The 11,005-nt window shown below is 51.3% G+C and overlaps 1 protein-coding gene across 1 annotated transcript; it reads right to left on the bottom strand.

Annotated features, from left to right (window-relative positions):
- Nucleotides 1-971: 971 nt before the first annotated feature.
- Nucleotides 972-3,464, bottom strand: NKX3-2 (NK3 homeobox 2). The gene is made up of 2 exons (XM_068542276.1): nt 3,005-3,464; nt 972-1,495 (listed from the first exon to the last, which is right to left on the bottom strand). Exons 1-2 carry the CDS (start codon nt 3,462-3,464, stop codon nt 972-974), a joined length of 984 nt encoding a protein of 327 aa, XP_068398377.1.
- Between the last annotated feature and the right edge of the window lie 7,541 nt (nt 3,465-11,005).

The following is an 11,005-nucleotide window of genomic DNA, read 5'->3' as shown; positions in this document are numbered from 1 at the left end:
AAAGAAAGAAAGAAAGAAAGAAAGAGAGAAAGAAAGAAAAAGAAAGAAAGAGAAAGAAAGAAAGAAAGAAAGAAAGAAAGAAAGAAAGAAAGAAAGGAAGAAAGAAAGAAAGAAAGAAAGAAAGAAAGAAAGAAAGAAAGAAAGAAAGAAAGAAAGAAAGAAAGAAAGAAAGAAAGAAAGAAAGAAAGAAAGAAAGGTTCTGCGAAGGACTCCTGGGTTTCCTTTCTCCTGGTTCGGGGGCTCCCAGGAGCTCCCCCAGTTGGTCGCAGCCTGGACCTCCGAGAGGGAAGATGCGGGGCCCTTGCCCTGCCCTGTTCTCAGAGGCTCCCTTCCATACATTCAGCACCCAATTAGGCGCCCCCACCCGAGCTCTGACACCGGGGAGGGGTGGGGAGGAGGGCCCGCAAACCAAACATTTCATGGTTCAATGAACCCCTAGCCTGGGGCTCCTTGGGGCTGCCAGGGCTCTAAACCCCTTTGTAACAATTGCAATTTCCAAAAATAATAGATATGTAGATACACATAGATTGGTAGCATGGATACCATGAACTAGTGTGGCCTAGCGCACGAAGCTCCCGGCAGGCCTGAAATTCTGGGATTCAGGCTTGTGTGGTCTCCAGGAGTTCTCTCCTCTCTGGGAAACGCCATCCCCAGGCAGACACAATCCAAACCCAACATTATGGTGGTAATAAATAATGTCCAAGGGCTTCCAAGCAAGTGGGGTGGGGGGTAGGAACAGGGTCCCTAGGCCATAGGATGCCTCTGTTCAAACTAGAAAAAGGCGCCCCCCTCTGGGTAGACCCAGTCCCGCTGCCAGGGCGCACGTCCTGGAGAGCAGAGCCAGGGCTGGATTTCATCCTCCACCTGACCCCTCCGCGGGGCGCCCCAGTACAGGGCACAACCTGCACAGCCATCAGCGCCCGTCTGGAGCTGGGGCGCGGGGATCATTCGCTGCCTCACCCCAGGCCGGCTCACTGGGTGCCCGCGGCGGCCGCACACGTGGAGAGTGCCCAGCCGGGGAGGCAGTAATAAGGGTAATAGTAGGAGGGCTGCAGTGGCAGCAGCGAAGGAGGCCGCAGCACCTCTCCGGGCAGGTACTGTCTCTGGTCGTCGCGCACCAGCACCTTCACTGCCACCTTCTTGGCGGCGGGCGCCGAGGCCAGTAGGTCGGCGGCCATCTGTCGGCGCTTGGTCTTGTAGCGACGGTTCTGGAACCAGATCTTCACCTGCGTCTCGGTGAGCTTCAGCGACGCGGCCAGGTCTGCGCGCTCGGGCCCGGACAGGTAGCGCTGGTGGTTGAAGCGGCGCTCCAGCTCAAAGACCTGTGCGTGGGAGAAGGCGGCGCGCGAGCGCTTCTTGCGCGGCTTGGGCGCCACGGGCTCCTCCTCCTCCTCTGCGCCGCCCGCGGGCCCGCCGCCGCTGCCGCTGCACAACGTGGGCACGCGTGCGCCTCCTGTGCCAACGCCGTCTTCCTCGACCCTCGGGCTGCGGTCGCCTGTGGACCCAGTGGGAAGAGAAACGAGACACTGTCAGTGCCGCAGAGGAGTGAGGTCCGGCCTCAACCGCTGTGGTCGGGGTGGGGGGCGGAAATACACTTTCATGCCGCGGGAGTGGTGGGGAGGGCCTGGAAGCCGCGGGTCCGGGAGGCAAGTCTTAGAACCCTGCCCCACTCGCTTCCTGCAGCTAATCTTGTTGTGAGCCGTTAACGAACTCAGCCGCTGTATCAACGCTGTGCTGCCAAGATCCAGCTCCTAGCCCTCTCTGGGCTCCAGGCTCCTCTCAGCAATGTGGGCATTGGGCCTGAGTATCCTCGCAAGCCTTCTCCGCCCTCAGCCCTCAGCCCTCAGCCCTGGGGTTCTAGATGGCGTTTCGGATACTCTCCCTGGGTTCACCCGCCTCCCCACACTCAGGCTCACACACGCATCGTCACAGCACACACGTGTTGGCTGCACGTAAAGAGCAAGTGGGGAGACGGATCCTGGAGACAGAAGTATTCGGAGTCTTACGCCCCCATCCACCCGGAATTGTGGGAGGGCTATGGCAATAGGCTGAGCCAAGACCATAGGTAGGCTTCTCCCTCTCTTACAAAGGCAATGGAAGGAGGGCTGGGATTGGGGGTAGAGGGGTGTCCCTGCTTCGAATCCTTGGACCCTAATCTGACGCCAGCTCTTCCGCCTCTTCCCCGCTCTCCCCGCAGAACCCTAGCAGGGAGGTCCAGCACTCTGGCCTGCAGCAGATAATATTTGCTTGGGGCCAGCATGAGGCCTACGGCACCGTCCAACCGACGGGGCAGGCACGGGGGTCTTTCTGACCAAATGACGTGCCAGCTCGTGGTTGAGGAGGTTCCTCCCCATGCTGAGTCTGGGATGACCTAAATCAAGCCCCTCTGCCTTCAGCTGGCTGCAGGGTTTGCCTCCAGCTCTTGGGTCCTCAGCCCGGCACAGGTCTCCTGGGCCTGGGGTCTGGGAAAGCTAAATAAACCCTCCTCCCGAAGCTCGGGCTCGGTTGGCCTTCGGCTCACTTGAAATTATCCCTCGTTACCTATCTTTGAGCTGCGGGGCGGGCTCTGAGACCTCGAGCTGGGAGCATCTCTGATCTCTGGGCCAGGGCCTGGATACTGGCTACCCGAGGTTTCTGGGACCCTCGCTCTTCCCTTTCCTCGATTTTGGGGATTTGGAGACAGACTCGGCCGAAGGCACTGGCAATGGACTCAAAGCCAGGGTGCAGTGGTTCTCTCCCAGTCTGGTCTAAAGCACACTGCCCCACGACGTCGTCTGAGGCTTTACCCCAGGACGCAGCGTTCTGAGGAGTTTCTCGGTCCTCTCTCGGGCTCATTTGCCGGAGAGTTAGAGCAGCCCGCGCCGGTGCGCAGAGCTTAGGGTCTTGGCTAACCCGGGGGGCCCAGGGAACAAGGTGCTAACAGCAGGCCCACCCCACTCGGCATAGTTGCTCTCCTTGCCCAACCCCTCAGCCCGGCCCCCTTCCCCGCGAAGCCTCAGCCGACCTGAGACGCTGGCCGACATCTCACTGTCGCTCCGGCCCGCGGCTTCCTCCTCCAGGTCCTTGGCTGCAGGCAGCTCACAGACCGGCTGGCCGAGGCCCAGGGTCGCCCCTGCACGGCAGGCCCCGCTGGCCCCCGGCGGGTCCGCGCAGCGCCGCCCGCCCTCGTTCTCCTCGCTCAGCGCCGAGTCCGAATCCCAGCCGCCCGGGCTCTCCGTGGTCCGCCCCGCAGCCGTTCTGGTCCCAGGAGGCGACGCCAGCAGAGAGTCCTCGGCGCCCCCCAGCGCGCCCGCGTCTGTCTCCCCAAAGAGCCGCCAGCAACAGACAGCGGGCGCCGCTGCCACCGCTGTACCGCCGGGTACGGGGCGCCCCTCCGTCGCGGGCAGCCCGCCGCGCTCCTCTTTCTTGTTGAGGATCGCCTGGATGGAGAAGGGCGTCAAGGTGTTGGCGCCGCGCACAGCCATCTGCGCCGCGGGCCGGAGCTGCCGGCCGGGCGGGCGGCTGGGGCGCGGGGCAGCTCCGAGCTGAATGGAGCGCGCGGGCCGCCGCAGCGCGAGTGAGCCCCGCGAGCGAGGCCCCTGCAGCCCACTCCTGGGCTGCCCAGCAGCCTCCGCCCCCCTCTGGCCCCGGATCAGCGCCGACCCTCACCCCCACTTCCGAGGCCCACCCCGCCCAGAGACCCCCTCCCCCCCAATCCAGCGCCAGAAGCTCTCCTTTCGCAGCTCAGCTGGATTATCTCATCGCCTCGCGCCCTTAGGGGCGGGCCGGGGTCTGGCCCTCGGAGGACGTGGGGGGAGGATCAGTGAGGCCCCTCTGCGGCTGCAGTCCCCTCCTGAGCGCCTCCGGGGTGCACCGCCCGAGTCACTTTTTCTTTGCTCCTCTGTCTCTTCCCCGCCTGCAGGATTTCGCTTCTGGATCGTCGTCTCCTTTCCCTGCTGGGCCGGCTCTTCCGGAGCCCACCCCCAGAGGCGGCGGCGGCGGCGACGACGGCCGCTGGATTCCGAGAGGCGCGGGGCACCCTTTTACCCCCTGTCTTGGTTTTATCTGTTTCTTCTCTCTTTCCTTCCCCAGAGTTCCACCGTAGCCCGCCCCCCCCCCTCTCCCGCCCGGGTGTCATTCCTCACTGCTGAGTGACAGCCTCAGGCCACGCCCCTTCACTGGGCTGTCCCGGGAGCTCCCGGCCGTCCATTGGTTGGCTCCGGCTGGACGACGTCGACTTGAACAGACAAAACGGGGCACGTTGCGCGGAGAAAGTCAGGGTCTGACTTAACCCCTTTCCTCCCAAGCCTGGTCCTCGAAGCATCCTCCAGCAACAGAGAGGCTCACCCACCTAGACACGCTAAAAAACCACGATTCTTACTTCTACAGATGTAGCCACCTATTCTAGCACTTTTATGGAACACGATATTTAGTTGAGTCAGATCTAGGAGGGAAACCCAAAGTTAACGCAGTTCCATAAAACGCGCGCGTAGTTTCTGTTCTCTAGGGAGGTTTATAGATTCGAAGAATGAAATGCTTCTTCTTCTCCCCTTATACTTTCGCGGATTCCTCACTGGAATATTAATTCTTTTCTCTGAAATAATAAGTGGATTAAAATCACTGTAGAAATAGTTTTCTTTCCTCACCGGATTTTATTTGTTTCAATTTCTATAGAAGAATTAAAAAGGAAAAGATGGTACAGATAGAGCTAAAGTCAGGAGAGAAATTAGAGGGCATCTTTGGGAGAGTTTCTGGAAATTGCGCGGTCATTTCCCTGGGCTGTCAAAACTGAATGCACTTGGAGTTTGCTAAATTTTACACGAGGAAGAAATTGAAACTTTGTTCTTTAAATATTCTGTTACTTGTGAATTGAAAAAATATGTTTTTGTTTAAAAGAATATCTGGGAACTACCATAGTAAAGATTCTGAACTGATGACATTAATGCGCTTTAAAAAAAAGAGTAGTGCGTTATTTTAAGTAGTAGAAGCCAGGCTAAGAAACACAAATATTGTGGATATCTCAAAACATTTGTTGCCTATTTATATTACTTATTTTTAAATGAAGAAGTTGCTTAAGGAACATACTTCACTGTCTTCCGTAAATTTTACCAGAGATTTACGTTAAAACCAAATACACAATTTGAACCATTAAATATGTTTAAAGAACTGTGATTTTAATTTAGTAAATTGCTGAGATTGGTGGTTTTGGTGCCACTAAAACAAATAATATTCGCCCTTGTAGCTTTCTTTTGGGTGGTTCTTTTTCTACACCTCAGGATGAAATACATTAGTAGTTTTCAGGGTCAGTGGGGGGGCTTCGCAGCATCTATACTTTTCAGCATTGCAGCCACGTGATGCTCTTTTGCATCCCAAATACACTACAGTGCAGATCCTGTAGTGTATTTGGGGGCGGGGAGCCTCATCCTTGAAGAGGTCATTGCCCATTTATAGCCCTTTACTACTGCTTCAGTTTTGAGGGAAAGGTGTTTAAATTTGGTGTCAGTAGGTGGCAAGTGTAAGGAACGGGATGCTCTTCAGGCCCAGAGGGGGAACAGAACAGAATGTTTAAGAGGTTTCAAAAGAAAGCTGTCCTTTCCTTCCTCCCGCGGACCTTCATTTATTAAGTTACACCCGTCTCCCACCACCCTAGACAATTTGTTGTCACTCTCTGGGGGCGAGTTGAGGAGGAGATTGATTGAGACAGTTCACCCAGAAGGAGAGAAACGGGCAGGTGTGAACTGCCTGTTGCAAAGAGCCATCCCTTTGTGGGGTTAGGACTTGATGTGGACAAACATAGAATGAGTCCGGACACACAGGCAGGCAGAGATGTTTGCGGGTTGAGTGACTGAGTATTAGAGTGAATTTGGGGGCTATACAAAGACTTACTTGAATATATAACCACCACTTAGTTGCCCGCCCCCCACCCCCGCCAATTTTTTTAAAGAACCCCAAATCAAAGAAGAATATACCCCTTGCCACAGGCTTGGGTAGAGATTTTCAAAGCTTAGAAAGATGCAATTCGGTGACTTTTAGTTGTCCGTTTTTTGGTGTGTGCCCGGGATATAAGAAAGTGGCCGCATTCCGAGTCTTCAGGAGGCTCACAGAGACGGAGGCTCGTGTCATCTCGGGCAACTGCGGCGGTTAGTCAATCTTTAGGTCTGGGGAATGGTTGCAGGCAGGGCCGGGAGTTGGGTGTTGGCGGAGAGTAAACACACGGGTCTGGAACTACCACTAGAAGCTGTTGGTGGGGTTGGGTGGGAATGAAAAGGCTTTGGGGGCCGGTGAGCGGAGGTGCACGGATGCACAGAGGCTTCCCCGGGTACGTGCAGAGCCAAGGCCGGCGAGTGGGGGTGTGTGGCGAGGGCTCAGCAGGTCAGCTCATGTCGCAGGGCTTGGAGATCGCGGCGATAGGGGCGCGCCGGGGCACCGCTTCCAGTCCATAAAGGGCGATTTGCTCCGCGCTTGACCGAGAGCTCCGGGGACCCACGGCTGCCTGACGGCGCCTGAGGTTCGGTGGGCGCCGAGCTCCGGCCTGGGCCGGCCCCGGGAATCTGCGGAGCTCGGGACCCCCCTCGGCCGGCCAGTCTTCGAGGGGGCGCTAGGCTTGCTCTGCGCCGGTGCCTTCCTCCCCGGCCCCTCGCTCAGCTCTGTCCTAATCTTCCCCTTCTCCTTTCCTCCCCTTCCTCCTCGGCAGTTTGGTTCCTGCGCGCCCCCTACATGCCGTACCCTCCAGCCCCGGGAACAGCCTCGAGCCGAAGCGCTGCCGGATGGTGGGGCTTCCGCGGGCCGCAGCGCAGCGCAGGATGAGGGTGGGAGAGCCGAGGGGCCCGGGAGGAGGCAAACCCCATTACTCGGGCGCACGCCGCAAGCGGCTACGCACGCTCCCGCGCTCCCGGGACCCGCGTCCGCGGGGATTTTCCTGCGGGGCCACCGCGCGCAGCGTCCCTGCCGCCCTCCACCTGCGCCCGGGGCAGGATGGAGGGAGATCCGGAGAGGAGACCGTCTCCTGTGCTCAGAGCGGCCCGAGGGCGAGCGCCAGAGGCTGTTTTGCAGTGGGAGGCCAGGCGCGTCTCTCAGACTCCAACGGCGGTGACCGAAGTCACCTGCCGTCTCTTGGCCACGGTTTCCAGTCCCTTAAAACGAGGGTTTTTACCCGGTGCTCTCCGATGCCGTTGCTAAGTTGCGCGAGCTGACGGGCGGGGAGAGGATGCCGGTGCTGGCTCGCCTGGTAGGAGCCAGATCCAAGGCAGGCCGCGCTCGGCACTTACTCTCTGTCCCTATCCGCAGGCTCCCGAGGGCACTCCAAGCATCCGAAGAATCCCAAGCATCAAGCAACACGCCACTTTCCCGCCAGCAGACACTGGCTCCTGGGTTCCTAAGTCATCCGTTTTCACACCCCACCAGGATTTTTCACGTACGTGGTCCAGGTATATCAGACCATTACTGCAGGCCGAGGTAGTTTTATATTTAGACAAATGTTGCTCACCAACAATGTGCCGGGACCGCAGCTTATTGTTTTCTTTAATCTACATAATCTTGAGGGTGGAGTGAGTAGAAGACATTATTATCCCTATTTTACAGATGAAGAAGCTGAGACTCAGGGAGTTTAAATGATTTCACCATCAGTAAGCAGCTAAATCAGGATTCAAATCTGAATTTGTGTAATGCCAGCCCAGCTGGGTTTTCTACTCTAACCGCTTTTCCCCATAAACCTTCACGTTTATTCTCATTAAATATTTCCCATCGTCTTCCTTACTTATTTCTATGCTACGCATTCATCAGAAAATGAACTTCGAACTTAAGGAAATCTAAGAAAGAATTCAGGCAGGAAAATCTAACGATTTTTTCAGTTTCGTACTTTTGAAAATAAAGAACCCTATGGCCTGTGGATCTGAACCTAAACCTTGTTATGTAGAAGGAAAGAAATACGCCATTGTTATTCTAATTAATAAACTAAACCATGTGTAGAGGGAGACAGCAGGTGATGGAAGTTCCGTTGAGTTCAGAAATATGGGGACCTGGGTTTTGCTCGAGGCTCTGAGATGCTGCGATACGTCCTCACGGAAGACATTTTTCCTTTGGAGCTAGTTTTCTTACCTGTAAAAAGCCAGATTTGGAAATCACCTCTCAGGCTTAAAAAGAAAAGTACCCTTTTCGCCTGGGTACAGTGGAGGACGAGCGCCACCTAGCGGGCACCTCTGAGGGATGTGAGGATACCAAGGTAGAGAAGTAGTGTGATAAGTAGAGTCAAAAAGAGAATGTTGGTTTCATAAAACGGAATGTTTTCGCTCCTAGCTTTATGTTTCCACAGTCTCATGTTGTCAGGGATATAATAACCGAGGTGTTGCATTGAAGAGACTCAGCCAGACACACTCCGGACCCCCACTGAAGACTCACCTCCCTCAAGGGGAGGGGGAAACGATGGGGCGGTTGCAGTGGGAGCCCAGAGATCTCCTGGTCTAACATCTCCTTGATTCCTCTCTGCTAGCTCCGCTGACTGCCTCTTGTGCAGACTGGACCCGGGCGCCCGCTGGATGGCGATATAAGGTACATGCAGAGATTTACTGAATTCATAGGCAAGTTTTTCATTTTTTTCAGAAGCTAACTTTTTCATGAGACTAATTGGGGTATTTCACCCTAAATATCAGTAAGTTCAGGCATTGCAAACAAGCCCGTCTTGTCTCTCAGATTTTGTTTTTTCATTTGGGTTGTCAGTTAAGACAGTGGGCGGATGATGGTGCTATTTGAGGGGGCAGTTAAGGAGAAGAAGGAGATCTGAGTGGATAAAGGGGAAGCTGCTATGTGCTGTTACTTGTACTGAGTTTGAGATGCTTGTAAAATAACAAGAAAGTCTTCTGAATTTACTGTATTTCTGTCTCTAATTAACTATCCTGGGGGCCTTCATGGTGTTATGCGGGTTCCCTTACAAAATTTTCCAGCCAATTTCCCTTTCTGTAGTCTCCTCCTATCATTTATTTTTAAATGTTCAACAAATATTTGAGTGCTTACTGTGTCTCAGCTACTGTTCTAGGCTCTGGGGCTCACGGCCCTGTAAGACACTACTCTCAATAGGCTAACATTCAAGTGGAGAAATATCATCAAGAAACAAATTCCTGCATAAAGGAATGGAGGAAACATCAGATGGTGTAAGTGCTCTGAAGAAAATTAGAGTGATCTGACAGAGGGTGATTTTGGGCTATTTAAAAAAAGAAAAGAAAAATTTTTTAATTTGTGTTTTTATTTCAGTATAGTTATATTAGTTTCAGGTGTACAACATAGTGATTTGATATTTGTATCGATTGTACTCCATTTAAAGTTATTATAAAATATTGGTTCTATTCCCTGTGCTGTATATTACATCCTTGTGTCTTATTTATTTTACACTTAATAGTTTGTACCTCTTAATCCCCTTCCCCTATCTTGCCCCTCCCCCATCCCTCCACCTACTCCTCTCCCCACTGGTAAGCACTACTTTGTTGTATGTATCTGTGAGTCTGTTTCTGTTCTGTTATATTCATTTGTCTGTTTTATTTTCTAGAATCTATATATAAGTGAAAACATACAATATTTGTCTTTATCTGACTTACTTCACTAAGCAGGATACCCTCCAGATCCATCTATGTTGTTGCGAATGGCAAAACTTCATTCTTTTTTACAGCTGAGTAATATTCCTCTCTCTCTCTGTGTGTGTGTGTGTGTGTGTGTGTGTGTGTGTGTACACCACATCTTCTTCATCCATTCTTCTGTTGATGGACACTTAGATTGCTTCCTTATTTTACCTATTGTAAAAATGCTGCTATGAACATTGGGGTGCATGTATCTTTTCGAATTAGTGTTTTCATTTTCTTCACTTATATACCCATATGAACAATATGGTAGTTCTATTTTTTAAAAAAACTTTTATATTTTTTTTTTATTTATTTATTTATTGGCTGCACCGTGTGCCTTACGGGATCTCAGTTTCCCAACCAGGGATTGAACCTGGGCCACGGCAGTGAAAGCCCTGAATCCTAATCACTAAGCCACCAGGGAACTCCCTCTATTTTAATTATTTGAGGAACCTCCATACTGTTTTCCATAATGGTTGTACCAATTTACATTCTACCAACAGTGTACAAGAGTTCCCTTTTCTCCACATCCTCGCCAACGTTTGTTATTTTTGTTCTTTTTGATGATAGCCATTCTGACAGGTGTGAGGTGATATCTCATTATAGTTTTGATTTGCATTTCTCTGATGATTAGTGATGTTGAGCATCTTTCCATGTGCCTATTGGCCATCTGTATGTCTTTGGAAAATGTCTATTCAGGTCTTTTGTCCATTTTTTAATCAAGTTGTTTTTTTTTTTTTTTGATATTGAGTTTTATGGACTATTTATATATTTTGGATATTAACCCCTTATCGGTCATATCATTTGCAAATATTTTCTCCCACTTAGTAGATTGTTGAGATTTACTTTTATTTTTAATTAATTATTTTTATTGAGATATGTTTGACATATAACTTTGTATAAATTTAAATTTTTTTAAATTTAACTATAGTTGATTTACAATATTGTGTTAGTTTCAGGTGTACAGCTTCAGATTCTTTTTCATTTTAAGTTATTATAAGGTACTGAATATAGTCTCCTGTGCTATACAGTAAATAACATTGTATAAATTTAAGGTGTACTGCATGTTGAATTGATACATTTATATATTGTAAGAGGATTGCCCTTGTAGGGATAATTAGCACGTACACATATTTATCACTTCTTTTTAGTGGTTGGAATAACTAAGATCTAATCTAGCAAGTTTGTTGATTATAATGCAATATCGTCATCTATGTTCCCTATGCTGTGCATTGGATCTCTATTATTTACTACTCATTGCATCCCCCTTAAGCATCTGTCCTATTTCCCTTCTCATTCCCTGATAACCACATTTACTACCAGAGATTTATCTTTAGATAGAAGATACTAGAATATGTTTTTATGTCGGTGTAAATAACCCAAAAGAGAAGGATAATTTTTTTATTATTGCAGTAACC

Source organism: Eschrichtius robustus, chromosome 4 (assembly GCF_028021215.1).
Source record: "Eschrichtius robustus isolate mEscRob2 chromosome 4, mEscRob2.pri, whole genome shotgun sequence".
In the NCBI taxonomy this organism is placed as follows: Eukaryota; Metazoa; Chordata; class Mammalia; order Artiodactyla; family Eschrichtiidae; genus Eschrichtius; species Eschrichtius robustus.
The sequence above is the reverse complement of the archived record's forward strand: the minus strand, read 5'-3'. Positions and strand labels throughout refer to the sequence as shown.

Coding starts and splice junctions, on each gene's coding strand:
- NKX3-2 (XM_068542276.1), bottom strand. CDS start 3,464: ATGGCTGTGCGCGGCGCCAACACCTTGACGCCCTTCTCCATCCAGGCG. Junction 1,496..3,004: donor GATGTCGGCCAGCGTCTCAG/GTCGGCTGAGGC, acceptor CTGGGTCCACAG/GCGACCGCAGCCCGAGGGTC.